The sequence below is a fragment of the Schistocerca cancellata genome, chromosome 3 (genome assembly GCF_023864275.1).
Source record: "Schistocerca cancellata isolate TAMUIC-IGC-003103 chromosome 3, iqSchCanc2.1, whole genome shotgun sequence".
Taxonomy (NCBI): domain Eukaryota; kingdom Metazoa; phylum Arthropoda; class Insecta; order Orthoptera; family Acrididae; genus Schistocerca; species Schistocerca cancellata.
In genome coordinates, this window is record NC_064628.1 from 407,784,295 (window position 1) to 407,806,905 (window position 22,611).

The following is a 22,611-nucleotide window of genomic DNA, read 5'->3' on the forward strand; positions in this document are numbered from 1 at the left end:
TGTGTTTAAGTATTTGGATATTCTGAGTACTGCTTCACTGTACATTTGTTCCCTCATCAAGTTTGCTGTAAATTTTCCACTACATTTCAAAAGGAACAATGATGTACATAATGACAATATGAGGAGAAGAAAGACATTTGTTACTAAACATTAAGGTTTCCTTTAGAACAATAATGTGTGCACAATGCTGAAACTAGCAATTTTGGTCGCCTACCCAATTATATAAATTGTGTAACAGACAGAAACTTTAAAAAGTAAAAAAAAAAAACTGAAAAATTTTCTCCTTTTTAACTCTGTCTAGCTGTAGAATAATCTGTATTATTGTAATGTATAACAGGTGACAGGTAGGAATTACTGACTCATATCTGCATATGAAAAAAAGTTCTAAATGTTAAGCATGTAGCCATATTTATAAATCAATCTGCAATGTGAATGTAAAATGACTCATTCCACATCGTTACAATTTACATGCAGAACGGTACATGAAACTAACTTACATTTAAGTTACCTTCAATTTCAACTTTTTGGTTTTCTGACATCGGACCGTGTCTTGTAAGAATAAGGTTATCAGAAATGTTGATAACTGATTGCCTATTAAATATAATTTACTGTGCAATAATTGTGATGAAATTCCCAGTTATTTTATGAATGGCTGCTCTTGATCCGGACGAGCACATCACGTAGGATTGACAAGATGCTGTCGAAGGTCTCTTCACTGTTGGGGATGATCTGGTCAGCCGGCAGCAGCTGGCCATACTGCCCCTTGTCGCGCAGTTCCCAGACGAAGACGAAACGCTTCCCCAGCACGCCCATCACCCAATCGAGGCTGGAGCCCGCCGCCGCATCTATAATAGGAATGGGCGATATTTAACTCAACTGTTAAAGCAACACATTTACTGAGTAATTGGGGACAGCGTTCTACAAGGAGGATATTGTACCTAGGAACACATCATTTTTCCTGATCGTATTTAATCTAGTGACTGCTTTAAGAACCACATGAAAGGAATATGTGCTAGGAACCGACATAAGCAGTATCTTGTATTTTCTACTATTGTTGCTGTTGTGAGAAACGCAGGTATGCTTTGTGCAGCACTTGTAAATATTATGAGTTCTGCATATGTAAGTGCTGTATAATATGTTAAATTTATCTGGAGGATGTTGCTAATTCTTCAGTTACAGGACTGTATAATGCATGTTTTTAGAACAAGTTACGTAAAATGAGGACAGTTAAGCCATACTTCATCAGTCTGGCATTGTCTTGTACCTTGAAAAGGGTCTTCCACGTGGAGCACTTGATGTTTGGAAACAAACTTAGTTTCTTCAATGTCTTAACCATTATTCCTGTCACGAAAATGAAAATATGAGATAGTTCCCAGCAGTTCATATTTCAAAATGTTTTTAACACTTAGCAGCTTTTTGATGATAATTCTTGTTAATATGATTTCACTTACTGATTACTGGTGTGTAGTAGAGTAATAAGGTAACACATAGGCCTTTAAATGCAGTAATGACATAATTTCCTCGTTTACAACACTTTTAAATTTGAATAGAATATTTATTGCTATGTAGAAGACCACGTTTTACCTTAGAATAAATTTTCACATTTGGAAAACCCTTACTTTCTCAGAGTAACTTTTGTAATATCGGAAAAAGATTGCAGCACATAGGTAGGGAATTCTGTCATTTACGAGGGTTGAAATGAAAGTAATGCCTCCACCTTCGTTAATTGTGTTTGGATGGGCATAGTTTAATAAATCAAACACAAAAATAAGCCTTAGAATGTGATTTTTAATTACTAATGTTCACTTTTCCACATAATCACCAGCCAATTGGATACATAAGGGACTATTTTACCTCCGGAATATTTTACCCAAGAGGACGCCATCATCATTTTCATCATTTAACCATACAGTAAAACTGCATGCCCTCAGGAAAAATTATGGCTGTAGTTTCTCCTTGCTTTCAGCCATTTGCAGTAGCAGCACAGCAAGGCCATTTTGGGCGATGTTACAAGGCCAGATCATATAATTATCCAGACTGTTGCCTCTGTAAGTACTGAAAAGGCTGCTGCACGTCTTCAGTAACAACATGACTGTCTGGCCTCTCAACAGATGACCCTACATTGTGGTCGGACCTACAGTATGGCTCTCTGTATCGTGGAGGCACACGAGCCTTCTCATCAATGGCAAGGTCCATATATACATATACACGGCTCACCAGCTTTCTGGGTTGATGCGCCACCACAAGCACGGATTTCTCTCATGTGCCAAACTGTACATCTCAATGAGCATTTGCACATGAAGTCCTCAATTATTTGTTGAATCTGTCCCCGTCTCAGTCTTCTCGACAGTTTTTAGCGCTAGTACCACTGAGGTTATTTCCTGATGCCTTAACAATTGTCCTATCATCCTGTCCCGTCTTCTTGTCAATGTTTCTCATACATTTTATCTCATGGATTCTGAGGAGAACCTCCTCATTCTGTACCTTATTGGTATACACACATTTTAACATTCTTCTGTAGCACCACAGCGTTTGACCGCTTCGATTATCTTCTGTTGTGGTATTCCCGTAATCCAAGATTCACTACCATACAACACTGTGCTTCATATGCACAATCCCCCAAAATTCGTCAAAAACTTAAAGGCCATATTTGATTCTAATAGACTTCCTTTGTCTGGGAATGCCTGCTTAAGAGTTGTAGTCTACCTTGTGTGCCCTCCTTGCTTCATTCGTCATTTTGGTCTGAAGTAGCAGACTTTCTTAACGTTGTCTACTTCGTGATCAACAATTCCGATGTTAAGCTTTTCGCTATACTCCTTTCTGCTACCTCTCATTACTTTCGTCTTTCTTCACTGTACTGTCAATTCTTATTCTACAGTCATTAGGCTATCCATTCAGCTCTACAGGATCTGTCATTCTTCCTCGCTTTTGTTGACAACAGCAATGCAGTCTCATCATTGATATTACTTTTGTATTTCAGTGAGACTCTCCAAACTTCCCTTTATTTCCGTCATTGCTTCCCAAACAGCAGGGGCGAAAGACTGTATCCCTGTCTTTCATATTAACCATGTTTCCCTGTAGCTTACTTATAATTTTCTCAGAATATCTTGCACCACTATACACTGTTGAATGCTTTGTCCAGGTCGACAAATACTATGGATGTGTTGAACTTACTTCAGTCATGCTTCCATTAACAAGCTCAACGCCAGAATTACTTTTCGGTTCTCTTTACCTTACTGAAACCACACTGATCGTCATCCAGTAGATCCTTAATTCTCTTTTCCATTCTTCTGTATTTTATTCTTGGTAGCAAATTAAATGCATGAGCTGTTAGGCTGTTTGTGCGATAGTTCTCGCTGTCATCTGCCATTGCTAACTTCGCAACTGTGTGGATGATTTTTTTCCGAAAATCTGGTGATTCGTCATCAGTCTCGTGCATTCTGCATAAAAACTGGAATAAGCGTTTGGTTGCTACTTCCCAGAATGATTTCAAAAATTCCTCTGTTATCTACCCTTTCTGCCATATTTGATCACAAGTCTTCCAGAGCTCTTTAAAGTTATGCTGAATCCACTATGTCATCCCTATTGACTCCAATTTATTTTCTAACACGTCATCAGACAAGTCCTCACACTGACAGAGGTCTTTCTATGTATTATATCTACCTTTCCTCTTCTGCATTTACTAGTGGAATTCCCATTGCGCTCTTCATGTTTCACCCTCACTTTTCATTTCAATCAAGGATCTTTTGGCCTTTTTAAATGTTCAGTGGTCTTTCTGACAGTCATTTCTTATTCGATAACTTTTTCCATTAGCTGCATTTGTTTCTCTTTGGCTTCCCTGAATTTATGGTTCATTTTATTCCGAAGTGATTTATATTTCCATATTTCTGTCTTTCCCTGAATAATTGTTTATTTTGTTCTTTCGTTGATGAGTGCGAGTATATCTCATGATACCCAAGGTTACTTCACCTTAGTTGTACCTGCGTTTGTCTGTCCAAAATCCTTGGTCTCTCTTTTTAGAGATGTCTACTCCTCTTCAACTGAACTGACCCTTATGGTATTTCTCATTGCTAATTCCACATCTTTAGTGAACTTCAAATGGATCACATCACTGCTCACTTCTTAAGTATCCCACTTCCTCCTAATCTGGTATTTCCCATCGATTCTCATAAACTTCAGCTTTGCTCATCATAATTACAAATTTGTGAGCTGTGTCTACTTCTGCACCTTGGTAGGCCTTACAATCCAGTACCAGTATCTGATTTCTGAATCACTATGTGATCATGATGTATTCCCACTGAGTAGAATTTATGTATGGCGTTTCTGGACCAAAGAGAACACTTTTAGATATTTGTTGATGTAAAACCAAGATTTCATTTTTGTTGTTTCCCTGATTTAAAAATTTATCTATATCTGTGGACTAAAATTTTCATTTATTTAAAAAAATAAAAAATAGAAGTATAAAAATTTGAAATTTATTCTTATTCAATAACATCAACTCATTTATCTTTATTTTGATTTTTATCTGGATAAATAAAATGTAACTCAATAATTTTATCTAATTTATCATCATCTTCTGAAAATGTTTTAGTACAATGATCTTGAAGAGTAATTTTTATCTATCATTTAAAAGCAATAAAACATTTTCATCATATTTAGTTATTAACATTTAAGCTTTTGAAATACTGTAAGATTTATTCATTTTAAGTTCTGGTAATTTAGTGAACACTTCTGCACAACCATTATGACAACTGTTAACTTCACTTACTAGGTTTTCAATACTACCAATCATGTTCATTTTATTTTTCTTTTATTCATATATAAAAATATAGATTTTCAGAAATTAAAATGTTAATCAAAAGTTCTAAATTTTTAAAATCTAATTTTTTCAATTTGAAAGGTATCTTTACAATTATGGGTATCTTTACAATTAATCTGAATATGGGGGTAAAGTGTGGCCTCAATACAACTGTCATAGTAATGGAATGCAGTAGGATGTGCTGTACATCAGAGCTGGATGAAGCATGGAGTGGAATTTTAGCAGTGAGAGCATAAACAAAAATTCTGGTAAAAGAACACTTATTAGATCGGTAAGTTGCATAAATGAACGAGTATAGTGCCTGCAATCTATTACATTGCATATTAATTAACCCAGAACTTTACTGTGGAGTCCCCTAGACGTTCTATAGTCTATGGAAGAGGAATGTTCAAATGATGGTTTAATTACGAACACTTACATTCACACACACTTGAGAGACTAACAGGAAGGAAAAGAACTGAAAACCTTCACCACAGCACACATGGGTAGCAAGAACAGCTGTTCTCTTGATTTCAACATGCAAGATAGATGAATAAAACTTGTATTTTATAAAAATTAAGCATAATTAAAAATCATAATTAATTCAGAATGAAACTTGCACTCTGCAGCGGAGTGTGTGTTGATCTGAAACTACCTGGTTGATTAAAACTGCGTGCCAGACAGACTCAAACTGAGGAACTTTGCCTTTCGCTGGCAAGTGCTCAGACAAGGTATGAGGACAGGATGTGAGTCATGCTTGGGTACCTCAGTTGGTAGAGCACTTGCCTGCGAAAGGCAAAGGTCCTGCATTCTAGTCTGAGTTCGGCACACAGTTTTAATCTGCCAGGAAGTTTCATATCAGCGCACACTCAACTGCAGAGTTGAAATTTCATTACGTAAACTTCCCCCAGGCTGTCACAAAGCCATGTCTCCAGAATATCTTTTCTTCCAGGTGTGCTAGTTCTGCAAGACACGAAGGAGAGCTCCTGTGAAGTTTGGAAGGTAGGAGATGAGGTACTGGCGGAAGTAAAGCTGAGAGGACAGGACGTGATTCGTGGTTGGGTAGCTCAGTAGGTAGAGCACTTGTCAAATAAACACAAATAAATATTTTCAAATTATTTTAGTTTATTACATTACAATGGAAATCTTTCATTCTCATTTTCAAAATATCTTGGATAGTCATTAAAAAATTGGTTAACTGAATTTTACTATTGTTTCTTTTCATATGAACTACAACTAGATTTTCTGAAATTGCAGCAGTATGTCTGCGATTTGGTTTTTAAATGTATCATATGTGTTTTTCTGGATGTATTATTATTTCAATAATTTGTCAAATATTAAAATTTTCCATTGTCTTACCAAATACTAAATTATTCATGAACCTATAAGGTGCATTCAAGTTCTAAGGCCTCCGATTTTTTTTCTAAGTAACTACTCAACCGAAATCGATGAAACTGGCGTTACTTCTCGACGTAATCGCCCTGCAGATGTACACATTTTTCACAACGCTGACGTCATGATTCCATGGCAGCGCCGAAGGCTTCTTTAGGAGTCAGTTTTACCACTGGCTTAAGCAATAGCAGCTTGGTTGGTGAATGTGCGGCCATGGAGAGTGTCTTTCATTGTTGGAAAAAGCCAAAAGTCACTAGGAGGCAGGTCAGGTGAGTAGGGAGCATGAGGAATCACTTCAAAGTTTTTATCACGAAGAAACTGTTGCGTAACGTTAGCTCCATGTGCGAGTGCGTTATCTTGGTGAAATAGCACACGCGCAGCCCTTCCCGGACGTTTTTGTTGCAGTGCAGGAAGGAATTTGTTCTTCAAAATATTTTCGTAGGATGCACCTGTTACCATAGTGCCATTTGGAACACAATGGGTAAGGATTACGCCCTCGCTGTCCCAGAACATGGACACCATCAATTTTTCAGCACTGGCGGTTACCCGAAATTTTTTTGGTGGCAGTGAATCAGTGTGCTTCCATTGAGCTGACTAGCGCTTTGTTTCTGGATTGAAAAATGACATCCACATCTCATCCATTGTCACAACCGACGAAAAGAAAGTCCCATTCATGCTGTCGTTGCGCGTCAACATTGTTTGGCAACATGCCACATGGGCAGCCATGTGGTCGTCCGTCAGCATTCGTGGCACCCACCTGGATGACACTTTTCGCATTTTCAGGTCGTCATGCAGGATTGTGTGCACAGAACCCACAGAAATGCCAACTCTGGAGGCGATCTGTTCAACAGTCATTTGGCGATCCCCCAAAACAATTCTCTCCACTTTCTCGATCATGTGGTCAGACCGGCTTGTGTGAGCCCGAGGTTGTTTTGGTTTGTTGTCTCACGATGTTCTCCATTCATTAAACTGTCGCACCCACGAACACACTTTCGACACATCCATAACTCCATCACCACATATCTCCTTCAATTTTCGATGAATTTCAATTGGTTTCACACCACACAAATTCAGAAAACGAATGATTGCACGCTGTTCAAGTAAGGAAACCGTCGCCATTTTAAGTATTTATAACAGTTCTCATTCTCGCCACTGGCGGTAAAATTCCATCTGCCGTATGGTGCTGCCATCTCTGGGACATATTGAAAATGAATGCCACCTCATTTTAAAACAATGCGCATGTTTCTATCTCTTTCCAGTCCAGAGAAAAAAAATCGGAGGCCTTAGAACTTGAAAGCACCTCATATAGAAATCTTTTTCTAAATCCTTTTTTTTGTTTTAGTTTCCATTTCTTTATTACAATTATATTATATTTTGTAAATGGATCCAGTTGTTCAAATAATAATAATGCTAAAATTTTTGTTAATTTCACCGAAATTTAAACGTTTTTTAAGAGTTCCATGATTTTAAATATATTTTGCTTATTATTTAATGTTAATGATTTATGTCCTCCTTCTAGCGCTAATGTAAAAGCTATGTGTAAATATTTGCTATTTTTTGATATTGTGAATGTACTTCTAAATGCAACCATATTTATTGTCATCTGTTATTTTTTTATTTTAAGAATCCTTTCAGAATTAAAGCAAACTGGATTTAACCAACTGAAATCTCTAAATGATAGAAATGGAGACATTGGTCAACCATATACACTATCTGTATCTAAATTGTAATATAATTTGATTGTTACCTGTCTCAAATTTTTAGGTATTTAGTATCTGATTTAGCATATTTTTTAATACTTTGAGAAATTCCACCTCGAATTCCTGTGTCAAGAAAAAAAAACACTCTTCAGGAAAGATGTTGATATGCATTAACATCTTTAAAAAGGCATTCAGATCCTGTATTTAATGCTAAAGGTGCTTACAATAAATTGTGGGTACTTATCAATTTAATTATTTTACCTTCTACAGGCATATCAATTTGTACTTCTTTATGTTCTTTACAATAATTTCCATATTTTCTTGAGAATAAAATACCTTATCTATCTACGTAAGGATAAATTTTTGATTTGTATTTAGTCATTGAGATTTAATTGATTTAGATAAAACTGTTATCCAAGAATAATGTCAAATGTGTTTATCTCAAATTAATAGAAGAATAACTTGTTTTTCTTGTTTATTTTTTATGGTAAAAAGGATTCACAATCAATGTTTCATTGTGTAAACATTCATTGAAATATCTTACTTCTTTTCAAATTTTGGAATATCTGTTAGGTAAACAGGAAATTATATTTCCCCATTTCCAAAATTTCATCTAATTCTACACAAACTTTTTATGATTTTTGAACCTTTCAACCTGATCATTTAGTGGATATAAATCTTATTTTATTGAATAAAGAAAACGTTTCTGATCTGTGTTTTTACATTAATTACAGTTTTTCATTTTAATATCTTTAATGAATCGATATAAGAAGAACCAAACATGGATTTTGCCTGTTAACCTTTAATTCTGGACTATTTATATAAAATAGAGAAATTACTTGATTTTTTTTTTTTGCATTTCTTCCACTTCAGTTAAATTTTATTTGTTGTTTTTTATAACAACCTTGTAAATCAGTTGTTATAAAATTTTATTACTTGTTATAAAATTAAATTCTTGTGATTTCTAAAAATGGAATATAATTTCATATTAACCTCAATCACTATTCTTTGTGTTAAAGTATTTGTAAATTTAGTGGTTACTTCTCTTTAGTTTGATTAAAAAATTCTTGGGGTTTAACAATATTATTAGCATTTTTAATTTTGTTAGTTATTATCCTCGATTTAAAAGTCGAAATTTTTCTTATAATTCGTTGAGGTGATTTTAAAAGATTGTAATCATCTAGAAAATTGATTCCAGACATATTTTTCTGTTAATGTTTTCAAATCTTCTTCATATTGTTAATATTACCCTCAGATCTTGTAAGAAGATAGATAAATTGTTTTTTTATCAAGTTTCGAGTATTCTTGTAATTTTTTGTTTTATAGATTTTACAAATGGAAGTTAAAATATTTTAATTCAGTTCATTATCATTATTATTAATATTGTTATCTATTTTTTTGATAAGATCATTTAGTTATTGTTTATTGAATTGGGGTTAATTCTTTTATTTTTTTGTTTTACAGATTTCATGCAGTTCCATTATAGTTTTTTAAAAGTATTATTTGGATTATTAATATTATCAAAAAAATTTGGAATGAGAGTCTTTTAATTTTCTTTGTTAAGTTCACCGTAATTTTGTAATTTTCGTATTTTACAAATTATTCATTTATATTTTTATGTCTTAGTTCTCTCTTCTTCATTACTCTTATATTAAAATAATCAAATAATTCCTCTAGATCTTTTCTAGTTGCATTTGAATGGCCCTTTTACTTACAACAATTTTCTAAATCAGTATAGCTTAATCCACATTTCTCTTTAGAATAATTCTCTAAGATTTGAAATAGCTGATTTTCAAAGTAGATTTGGTTTTGCATTTACTGATGCCAAAAAATTAATCTTTTTAAAAACTTGAAATATTTACAATTGAAATGTACCTTTGGGTTTTCTTTTAAAATTTCAATCGATTATATAGATATATGAGGTTTAACAGACTTTATTTACAAACAGAAAAATATATTGGAAACTTAATTAAATTGAATTAAATGACAATTTTCTTCGTGGATACACATAAACACGATCTTGGAGTGCTTCTTAGTAAGGGAAAAAATGTGTAACATTTTTATTTTTTAAATGAATGAAAATTTCGTTCATGGATAAAGATAACACAATTGGGAGAATCTATTTATAATGAAAAATAATTACTATACTTTCAGTTTCTATATAAATAAAAATTCGATTTATAGATATAGATAAATTTTTAAATGGGGAAAATTACAAATATAAAATTTTTGTTTTGTATCAAGAAATTTTAAAAAAATATCCTCTTTGGTCCAGAAACCCCAAACATTTACTACTCAACTGGACTCATCTTGTCTCATGTGCAAGTATACTTCCTCCTCTTGTGGTTCTTTAACAGAATTTTGGTTTTCACGATCTGAAACTTATGGCATAACTCAATTAATTTTCCATGCCTCTGGCTTCAAGCTCACATCCTTCCATAACTCCTTCTTCTGAATCTTTCCCAGCAGTCCCAGCTCAGTCCCCCATGGCTATTAGACTATCATTTCTCTTGAAGTACTGAATTACTCATTCAATATTCCCATGTACTTCCTCTGCGTCCTCATCTACTGCTTGCAAATGTGGTATGTATCCATGAGCTATCATTGTTAGTGTTTATTTACTGTCAAATGTGGCAACACTCTGCCATAATATCCCTATTCATAATGAATCCTACTCCCAGTATACCATTTTTTGCTGCTGTTGATTTAATGCTACATTCATCCAACCTGAAGTGCTTACATTTCTTTCTGTTTCGCTCCACTTGTCCCCTACATGTCGACACTGAGCCATTACTTTTCCCTTTTCAGATTTTATAGCTTTCCTAACACTTTCAAACTTCAGTATGACTCGTAGAGCATTGTCCATTTGGTAGTTATTCATTCTTTGTATCATAGTCACTTAACCCATTGGCACTCACTTCTGTAGGAACCAAATGGGGAACTAATGTGGAATCTTTTGCCAATGGATAAATCGTAATGACACATTTTCAGTTATAACACATGTACTGTGGACTCCCCCTATGTCCCTTTGATTCAGTGGCTTCGAGTGTCTTCCGCGATCTGATGCCATTGATCATCGCTGAGTTTCCAGCGTTTTAGGAGCAGTTTTCCGCCCTGTGGGGAAGACAGTCCCTTGAACTTTTGTCCACTCCTCTGCCTTATACAAGGATATTAGCACAAAAGTCTTATACTGGAAGTCTTTGGCTGCCATTATGTATGATTCTTATTCAGAATTTTAAACAGTGGATATGTTGAACCCACATTGTCTAAATTATTAGCCATAGACCCTATGGCAAGACTACAGGCTTTGTTATCAGAGGATGAGTCATCTAAATTCTATTTAGGTTACCAAACCACTCCATGTCTTTATTTTTTTTTCTATTCATCTAAAGGTTTTCCTTAACTACTTTAAGCACAAGAAAGGCACTAACTGGTTCAATGGCTTCTTTGTTAACTTTTTCTTCCATGTATTTATTATATACCATTGTACACTTGTTAGGTACGATTTTCACTTAGCAGATATGGTGTGAAATATATTATATGTGATGTGACTTCGAATATGGCGCAGTAGCATCCTGATTTGTTAAAGCATATAGGAAAGTAGCTGAAGCGAGTTAACTAGCAGCAAATGGAATGACACTGATAAGGCACCAACATGTATCTTGTGTCACCTGACACCACGGGGTGTGCTCCATGCAGCAGTATTTTATGTAAGTGAAACAAATGTACATCCATGTTTCTACTTAGTTTCTTAGTAAAGCTTTTACTTTTTGCATAAGTTTCTCACTACAGTTGATAAAACTGAATATCATACAAGACGTGTGGATGACACATTAGTGTTGGTTATAGAGTCAATGACTTTTATGTTACACTTAGGTGACAAAATTCAAAGCCATGCAATACTTCCTAATATTGTGTTGGGCAGCCTTTTCCTCTACATCGTGAAGAAACTCGACATGGCATGAACTTAACAAGCCGTTAAAAGTTCCCTGCAGATATATGTAAGCATGCTGCCTGCATTGCCTTCTACAGCTGGCAAAGTGTTGCCAGTGAAGGATATTGTGCACGAACTGGTCTCTCCATTAATCCTATAAATGATCGATAGGAATCATGTCAGGCGATATCGGTGGCCAAATAATTCGCTCTAATGTGTGGAATGTTCTTCAAGCCAAAAGCAAAAAATTGTGGCCCTATGACATGACGCATTGTGATTCATATAAATTCCATCTTTGTATGGGAACATAGTCCATGAATGACTGCAAATTGTCTCCAAGTAGCCAAACATAACCATTTTCCATCCCAGTCCATTCCATGTGAGCACAGTGCAAACTACGATGGAGCCACCACTAGCTTGGACAGTGCCTTGTTGATAACTTGGGTCTCACCACACTCAAGCCATACGACAGGCTCTTACCAACTGAAACTGAGGCTCATCTGATCAGGCCAAGGGTTTCCAGTCGTCTAGGTTGCAACCGATATGCTATGAGCAGTGTTATTATCAAAGGGACTCGCGTCGGTCGTCTGCTGCCGTAGCCCATTAATGCAAGATTTAGCAGCACTGTCTTAACGGATACGTTCGTCGTACATCCCACATTGATGTCTGCGGTTATTTCACACTCTGTTGCTCGTCTGTTAGCAGTGACAACACTACCAACCGCCGCTGCTCTCCACTGCTCTCGGTCGTCAAGCGAAGGCCTCGGCCACTGCACTGCCCATAGTGAGAGGAAATGGCTGAAATTTGGTATTCTCGACACACTCTTGAAACTATGGATCTCGGAATATTGAATTCCCTACAATTTCCGAAATGGAATGTTCCATTCATCTAGCTCGAACTAACATTCCGCGTTCAAAGTCTGTTAATTCAGGTCGTGCCGCTGTAATCACGTCAGCAACCTTCTCACATAAATCACCTGAGTACACCTGACAGCACCACCAATGCACAACCCTTTTATACGTTGATGCAGCGCTATGATCCTGCATATTCGGCCACCGCACACACTGATATGCTTCACCCGCCAGACATGGAGCGTACCTAACCTTGGAGGTTGTCAACACAAGAGTGACTGAGCTGCTTACCGCAAGCCTCGTGCAGCCGCCACAGCCTCTGGAGGCGCAAGCTACGTCGATACGTTGTGTGCAGGTCGCGGTAAACAGCGCTGCAGTCACAGGCATCTATCTGCGTCTTTGCGGTCACCTGTCAAGTTGACACTGCATCTGTAGTCTCCCGCGGATAGTAGCTAGGTCACTGCTCAGTCCCGCGGGAGCCAGTGTCGCTCTGGGCTCCAGGACGACCATGGCCGCCGTCGAGTGTATACTACGGATACACCTGCTGCCCGTCAGACAGTGTCGTGTAGCCTTAGGTGTGAGCCAGTCCCAAGGGCCCGCTTTGCTGGACTGTGTCTGGACTGCCCACAAGCCACTACCTCGTGGGACTGTGTCAGTTCTGCATCTGGCTGCTCAGCGGTTGAGTGTTGATGAGTGAGCTCATAGCCTCGTGCAGACACAGGTGTGCCTCCACGGCACTTGCCTGCTCCTCGCCACTCCGATGTTCGTGCATTTCATCGTGGTGACAGTTAGGCATCGACGTATCGTTTGTAATCAAATTGTGACAATATTCGTCCTGACAAGCTGTACTGAGTTCTTTCGTAGTCAATAAATAAACATTTGTTATTACACCATGTGTATTTCATTTCTGTCAGTTACACCTCACACATAAGGGACAGAGCAGTGTTAGCCCATATTAATACCACTCGCACTAACATTACCTTCACTATGGATTTGGAGAAACAACATGGCATTAACTTCATGAATCTGACTATGATGTATGGTGTTGATGTTATTAGAATTATCATCTGTACTGTTAACCTCATTCAGAATAATGCTGACCACTCATAAGCTCAAAAGAATGTAATTTTCTCCCTTTTATCATATAAACGTTAATACATCTGCTTATATATTTGTAGCAAATTGCTTACATGTTTCTGAACTGTAGCGGCCATCAATCTCATGATAACCTCAAATTTAGTGTATTGTCTGTTTCTTTTAAGAGATTACTTATTATTATACTTACAGATAGTATCCACAATGCTCCCGAATGTGTACTGCGTCCCATATCTAGCAGTCAGAGCTTCCACAGCTTTAGTAGTTATTACAAGCTGAAAAGAAGCAGAAACTGAGTTATTATTGTTCGTTCTGCAATGCTGCTTTCATAAAAATTTAAAAAAATCTGTTCATAAATGCGCTGATAAACGATAACTGTTGACTCCTGGCAATCAGAGACAGTCATACTGTTTAAAGTTTTTCTTCGTACCACCAGGTTACAGCTGTCGATTCCCTACATCAGCATATAGACGGTAGCTACCACTAATGATTGATTGATTACATGATTGCCGAACAATGACTCGAAGCAGTCGAATCTATTACCTATCTAGGAAAATACACACTGAGTAGTTAAACGTGGAACAATCGCATGAAACCATGCGTAGGAAAGGTGGATGTCTGATTCATTAGTACAAACCCACAAGACGTTTAGTCCATCTACGAAGAAAAGAGCTTACAAAACCATAGGTTAGTGGATACTCGGATAGTGCTCTTTGTTTGGGACACTTAAGAGGTAGGATTGATATAAGAAACAGAAAAGATCCAAAGAAGATCAGATCCAAGGAAGAGCAGTTTTCGTCATGGGTTCATTTAGCAAGCACGAAAGCTTCTCAGAAGTGCTGAATCAAGAGAGATTCGAACTCCTACAGCGAATTACCAAGAAACGTTCTGCCCTTGCACCATTCGAGGGTAGAACAGGAAAGGGGAGTGCAGGAGTGGAGCAAGTATCAGAGGTACTACAAAGTTCCCACCACCACAAACTTTGCTGTTGCTTGAGCAGTATAGGTTTAAATGAAGGCGCATGTTTGTATGTTGGCGTACAATTCCTTATAATAAGATAGTCATCTAGTTTCCTGGTTGCAATCGCTCACAGCTATGGCTCATAGACTGCTGGATTGTGGCACTGCTAATGGAGATCAAATTGCCCAGTGCGAACTCTGAACTATACAGTTTTCTTTGTGCAATTGGAGAGGAACAGGTTATGTACCAGTACAGGCTTGCAGTCCCTTTAATGACTGAATTCATAATTATACGCAACAATAGAAACAACATTTTGTCATACAAGGTCTCCTCGGAAATACAAATAAGATCCACAACCGTGCAATAAACGTTTACTTGTATATCTGCATTGTGTGAGATCTGCCGCCTCGTGCATGTAAGAAGGGAAACGGTAAGCAGACAGCAGTGGGTAGACCAGAGCAACAAGCGACCTCAACAGCTGGAGTACGGTGGACTTTCAATCCAGTGTAAGGGATATGGCGCTTGTTAAGTGCACGGAGCTGGGGACAGCGACCACAACAGCGGACACTGTACACCTGTAGGAATACCACTGGAATAGTATCATTGAATTTCTGTTTCATAAGGTACGATCATAAAACACAGAAACCAAATATACCAAAGACATCGCAGCGACGAGACCAGCTCAATGAACTTCAGTTCATGATCATATGACAGTTATTACAGAAGATACATGAACTTGCAGTTATGAATATTATTGAATGTTAAGTAAAATTACACACACACACACACACACACACACACACACACACACACAAACAAACACACACAAACACACAAACACAAAACGCACACAAACGCGAGCGTGAGAGATACTCACCCTTCAGGTACTCTTTCGTAATGAGAATCATAACAAATTTAATTAATTTATGATTATGAAAATGTGGGAGCACACAAGGTCCATAACAGTTACATGTAGCATGAAGTCAGCATTAGGTACTCAGACTGTGTTTCTCTTAATCCATGTGATACAAAATTAAAAGTCGATATAGTATATATTTTATTGAATTCTAAAATGACATGAATGAAAATCATTCATAATTTAAAAGCGGTGCAAGTAATGTAGATTCCACAGGCAACAAGATGTTGAGCACGGAAAGACGCTTCATTTAAGCTTGTCATTGTTATCTATTTACTTAACGTATTTTTTATTGTTTCCTAAGAAGGCTTTAATTAATAACTGAAGTCCTATTGTAATGTAAAGTAGAGGAGAAGATAGTTAAGTCGGTTTACTGTTTTACATGTAGTTACTGAACAAACGATGTTTTATCTGGGCTCCGTGGTCATATTTTGATCGTTTCAGTAACTGGCAGAGAAGGTTGAGATGACTACCCTTGCGCATGGCCGGCCGGTGTGGCCTAGCGGTTCTAGGCGCTACAGTCTGGAACTGCGCGACCGCTACTGTCGCAGGTTCGAATCCTGCCTTCGGCATGGATGTGTGTGATGTCCTTAGGTTAGTTAGGTTTAAGTAGTTCTAAGTTATAGGGGACTGATGACCTCAGAAGTTAAGTCCCATACTTGGGCATGGAGTTTCAACGAAGCTCATAAATTGCAGCACTGTCCTCATAGTCAGCGCGAGAGCGGTACCGAGATGCTCAACAAACTCCACTGCAGGCATTACAAGACAGGCGTTGTGCGTCATGGAGAGGTCTACTACTGAAATTTCGAGAGAGAACTTTCTGGGAAGAGCCGGTCGACATATTAATCCCTTCCAATCACATGTCGCGAAATGACCATGACGAAAAAATTAAAGAGAGCCAAAGCAGAGGCTTACCGTCAATCATCTTTCCACTCGCCATTCGCAAGTGAAATAGAGTAGGGGGGGATCATGAATAGTACCATCAGTACCGTCCACCACGCACCTTTAGGTGGCTTTCGGAGTATGATGTACATGTGGATGAAGATGAACCTATGGTGGCTCCGCGGTTCCAAGTCGAGTGGAAGGACTGAACCAGAAACTTCGAAGGTTCTGGGGCAAGCTGGGCTACGAGTTACCAAACTTGAGTCACAGAGATGGAAACTGTACAGTACCCGTAAATGGGTCAGATGTGCACTACATATCAGAGGTTGCTACCCAGTTGGTGCACTGTGGGTGGTGTGCACACATGAGATTTTTAGATTAGGCGACCCACCATGCAGTCCTGATAACGACAGCTATGGGAGACCCGAGAGTATTTGTGTAAAATCCAAAGGAATGTCTCCCTCAGGCGAGAGTATAAAAATTCCTAGTAGATAAATGTCGAAGCATTCGCCACAAAGTGGCAGATTTTGGAGCGCTCCTGAAATGCGGAGAAGCTCACGTAGTACTAGGTCAGAAAGCTAGTTAAAACGTTAAGTTGGTAGTAGTGAGATTTTTAGGGATAACTTAAATGTACATCGAAAGGATAAGCTGATGGGAAATGGAGGTGGAGTATTTGTCGCAATAGGAAAGAAAACCAAATCTACCTACATAGAAATTGAAGCTACTTGAGAGGTTGTTTGGGCGAGATTCATTATCAGCAGTGTGCACAAAACTGTTTGATTCTCTTGACGTAACCGAAATCTTTAGAGAAAATCCAGTTCAGTTGCACGTAATTTCCCCAATCACACTGTATTTATCAGTGGAGACTTTAATCGTTCAACAATCAGTAGGGAAAATTACAGGTTTGCTAACGGCACGCATGATAAGACACCCTGCGGAACATTACTAAATGCCTTCTCTGAAAACTACCTAGGACACGTAGCTCGAAATGCCACTCACTATGGAAATTATTACAAATAAAGTCAATAAATAGATTTGTCCTCTTTGAGGACGTCCACATCAAAAGTGGTATCAGTGACCATGAGGTGGATTGTGGCAATTATGATTACCAAAGTATAAAGGGCAACTAAAACAAGGAGAAAGATGTATATGTTCAACAATCTAGATAACAAAGCAGTAGAGTCATATCTCAATGAAAAGCTGAAACTTTTAGCACAGGACAAGAACTCGAAGAGGAACCACGGATCAAGTTGCACTGGATAGTTACGCAGCCAGTAGAACAGTTGATGATGAGGGAGATTCTCCGTGGTGGATTGTCGCTGTAGAGGAACTTCTGAAAAAACGGAGTCTACTGCATAATACGTATAAGACAAAGCTAGGGCTACGGACAAAGAGATTGCGAATTGGACGCGTTTGAGAGTCAGAACAGCAATACGTGAAGCCCTCGATCACCTCCGTAGTAGAATGTTATTAATGATCTATCACAAAAAAAAGGAAATTATGATCGTATTTAAAGGCTCCTAGTACCACAAAAGTTAGCATCCAGTCACTCGTGGATGCGGTAGAAACTGAAATTAAGAGTAGCAAAACAAAACTACAAATGCTTAACTACGTTTTCAAATATTCCTTTACAAAGGAAAACTTAGGAGTGTTCCCCCTATCTAATCCCCGTATCACTGAAAATATAAGCGAAATAAGTGTTATTGTCAGCGGTGTTGACAAACAGCGGAAATCGTTAAAACCGAACAAATCTCCAGGGCTCGATGGAATATCTATCAGATGATATACTAAATTTGTGGATGAGTAAGCCTCTTCGTGAAGTGTAATATAGTGTAGACCTCTACAGCATGACCTGTGGTGTAGGGGAACCGGTACGGTAGCTCAGCGTGTTCAGCCAGAGGGTTGACTGCCATCTGTAATTAAAAAAAATAAAAAAAAAGACTGAGGGAATGGATCAACGATGTACTTGAACGGGTGGCATGGGACGCCTGCCCCGAACTAATACAGAGTACAGTAACGCGCAAATTGAGATAAAAAAGGGATAGTGTCTTTGCTTACTAATCAAAGCGTCCTCAGTCCCGGATTCGAACCTCACCACTGATTAATTTCTGAAAAAAAAAAGCTACATAGCGTGTGACCAGTAACTGAAAAAGTGTCATGATGATATGATGATCTTCCCAATGGAAAAAGAACCTGACTAGTTCTTCATTCGGATCACCGGGAGGGTGACCATGAGAAAAATATTGATTACGTAACTAATGATATCGTCCTACGAGTCGGCGTGAGGAATATCAGAAGTTTGAACGTGGTAGGCAGGCTAGAAAACCTGAAAACGAAAATGCTAAAGATCAGTCTAGATATATTGGGGTAAGTGATGTGAAATGGAGAAAAGACAAGGATTTCTGGCTATATGAGTATAGAGTAACATCAACAGCACCGGAAAATGGTATAACAAGAATAGGAATCGTTGTGAATAGGAAGGCAGGGCAGGGAGTCAGTCACTGTGAACAGTTCAGTGCCAGGGTTGTTCTCATCGGAATCGACAGCAAACCAACACCGATGACGATAGTTCAGGCATACATGCGACATCGCCAGCCAAAGATGAAGAGACAGAGGAAGTATGCGAGGATATTCAAAGGGTAATTCAATACGTAAAGGGAGATGAAAATCTGATAATGATGGGGGACTGAAATGCAGTTGTAGGGGTAGGAGTAGAAGAAAGGCGTTCGGTAGAATATGAACTTGTTACTAGAAATGACAGAGGAGAAAGGTTAATCGAGTTCTGTAATAGATTTCAGCTACTAATAGCGAATTCTCTTTCAAGGATCACAAGAGCAGGAGATATACTTGGAAAAGGCAGGGATATACGAGAAGATTTCAGTTAGATTACATCACGGTCAGGAAGAGATTCCGAAATCAGATACTGGGTTGTAAGGTGTACCCAGAACAGTTCTAGGCTCAGATCAAAATATAGTAACGGTGAAGAGTAGAATGAAGTTTAAGAAGCTAGTCAGGAAGAATCAGAATGCAAGGAGGTGGGATACGGAAGCGCTAAGGGATGAGGAGATATGCTTGACATTCTCTGAGGATGTAGATATTGGGATAGTGAATAGCTCAGTAGGCAGCTCGTTTGAAGAGGAATGGACATCACGGAAGTACGAAAGAAAAATACAGGTACAAATAAGGTAGCTGCGAAGAAGCCTTGGGTAATACAAGAAGTGCTCCAGTTATCGATGAAATAAGGGGGTACAAAAACGTCCAGGGAAATCAGGAGTACAGACATACAAATCATTTATAAATGAAATGAACAGGGAAGCTAAGAAGGAATGGCTGCAGGAAAAATGTGACGCTATCGGAAAAGAAATGGTTGTCGGAAGGACTGACTCAGCACGTAGGGCAGTCAAAACAAAATTCGGTAAAATTAAAAGCAAATGTGGTAACATTAAGAGTGCAGTCGGATATCCAGTGTTGAATGCAGAGGTGAGAGACGACAGATGGAAAAAGAACACTGGATTCCTTTGCAAGAGGGAGGACTTGTCTGATGACAGAGTAAGAAACCGCAGTCGATCTAGAAGAGATCGTGGATCCAGTGTTAGAATCATGATTTAAAAGAGCTTTGGAAGACCTAAGATCAAATAAGGCATAAGGGATATACAACATTCAATCACAATTTTTAAAATCATTGGGGAAGTGGCAACAAATCGACTGTTCACGTTAGTGTGTAGAATATATGAGTCAGGTGATATACCATCTGACTTTCGGAAAAAACATCATCCACAACATTCCGAAGATTGCAAGAGCCTACAAGCACGACATTTATCACACATTCACCTTCACAGCTCTTACATCCAAGTTCCTGACAAGAATACTATACAGAAGAATGGAAAAGAAAACTGATGATTTGCAGGAGACTATCAGTTTGGTTTTAGGAGAGATAAAGGCACCAGAGAGGTAATTCAGATGTTGCGGTTGATAATGGAAGCAAACTTGAAGAAAAATCAAGACATGGTCATAGGATTTGTCGACCTGGAAAAAGCGTTCGACAATGTAAAATGGTGCAAGGTGTTCGAAAATCTGAGAAAAATAGGCGTAAGCTACGAGGAAATATACAATATGTTCAAGAATCAAGTGGGAACAATAGGAGTGGGAGACGAATAACGAAGTACTCCGATTAAAATGCGTGTAAGACAAAATGGTTCAAATGGCTCTGAGCACTATGGAACTTAACTTCTATGGTCATCAGTCCCCTAGAACTTAGAACTACTTAAACCTAACTAACCTAAGGACATCACACACAGCCATGCCCGGGGCAGGATTCGAACCTGCGACCGTAGCAGTCGCGCGGTTCCGGACTGAGTGCCTAGAACCGCTCGGCCACCGCGGCCGGCGCGTGTAAGACAGGGATATAGTCTTTCGCCGCTACTAATAAATCTATACACAGAAGAAGAAATGACTGAAGTAAAAGGAAGTTTCAAGAACGGAATTAAAATTGAAAGTGATAGGATATGAATGATAACATTCACTGACGACATTGCTATCCTTAGTGAAAGTGAAGAAGAATTACAGGATCTGCTAAATGTAGTGAACAGTCTAATGAGTACGGAATATGGACTGAAAGTGAATAGGACATTGCAGTGGGCACGCGACCATCGGGATTCGATCGTTGATCAATGGAAACGTGTCTGCTCTGCGGGTAAATCACTGTTTTGCTGTACTAGGTTGCTGGGCGAATCCACAAACGCCGTCGTGGAAATGAACGGCGCCTCGAAACTTGCAGCGCGCCACGGAAGTGGTGAGAGCAGTATTATGCTGTGGGAGACATTCTCCTGCACTTAAGTGGGCCCTACGGTAGGAATCGAAGACACGCTGACAGTTGCAAACCACTTGCATCCCTTAATGCTTGATGTCTTTCCCTACGGTGACGTCTTTCATCAGTATATTGGTCCGTGTCTCGCAGTCATAACCGTGCTACAATGGCCTGAGGAGCGTTACACTGTAATCACGATGATATCTCGGAGATCATATCCTATGGAACCCATCTGGGTCGCTATTGGGCGCCATCACCGCGTACACGAAACAGCGGCCGATTATTTACGCGAATTACATGAGTTGTGGGTAGACATAGAACAGGCGCACACGCACTCTTACATGAGTTAACGGCTACAACATATCTCCACAAACCTACCAAGAAACTGTCGGAGCCGACCGGGGTGACCGAGCGGTTCTAGGCGCTACAGTCTGGAACCACGTGACCACTACGGTCGCAGGTTCGAATCCTGCCTCGGGCATGGACGTGTGTGGTGTCCTTAGGTTAGTTAGGTTTAAGTAGTTCTAAGTTATAGGGGACTGATGACCTCAGAAGTTAAGTCCCATAGTGCTCAGGGCCATTTTTTGAAACGGTCGGATCCATGATACGCAGAATCAGAGATGTATTTCATTCCAAAGGCGGACAAACGAGCTATTAAGTAGCTGGTCATAATGTTTTGTCTCATCAGAGTATAGCTTAACGATAAACACGGCAAATGCGAAGTCGATTGACAGTAGGTGGAAGGAGATTGAAGACTTGCTCAAGATCAAAACTGGTAACGATACTGTAGTGGAGGAAGTGGAGGAATTCTGCTAGTTAGGAGGTAAGATTTCACGAGACTGTGGCAGTAAGGAAGATATTATAAGAAGACTGGCACATGCAAAGCTTCACTGATATCGGATACTAATATTGAACTGAGGGAGACGTTCTTGTAAGTGTACATCATGGATACAGCATTAGATGAAAATCAAACGTGGACTTAGGAAATCAAGAAACGAAGACCTTAAAAAGTTGGGAACGTGTACTATCAAACTGTGTTAAAAACTATGTGGATATGATATCAAGCATGAAATCGAATAGTTCTAATATGAGTGACTTAAGATAGATTTCTATAGACGACGTTTGCCAAAAGACGGGAATGGTTAATAGGGCATTTGCTACAACGTAGAGGAGTAGTTAAACTGGCACTAAAAACAGCGGTAAATATGAAAACATAGTTCAAGATGGAGGGCAGCATCAAACGACGAAGAAATATAGAACTAAGACTTGCTACTTT

The 22,611-nt window shown here is 38.6% G+C and overlaps 1 protein-coding gene across 1 annotated transcript in view; it reads right to left on the reverse strand.

The window, feature by feature from the left end:
• Positions 1–491: 491 nt before the first annotated feature.
• Positions 492–22,611, reverse strand: part of LOC126176729 (zinc carboxypeptidase-like) — a 138,411-nt gene continuing 116,291 nt past the window's right edge. The window contains exons 9-10 of the mRNA XM_049923897.1: positions 13,961–14,045; positions 492–845 (exon numbers count right to left, since the gene is read on the reverse strand). Of these exons, the coding sequence (XP_049779854.1) occupies positions 643–845; positions 13,961–14,045 (288 nt within the window). The 3' untranslated portion in view covers positions 492–642. The remainder of the gene's footprint in view (positions 846–13,960; positions 14,046–22,611) is intronic.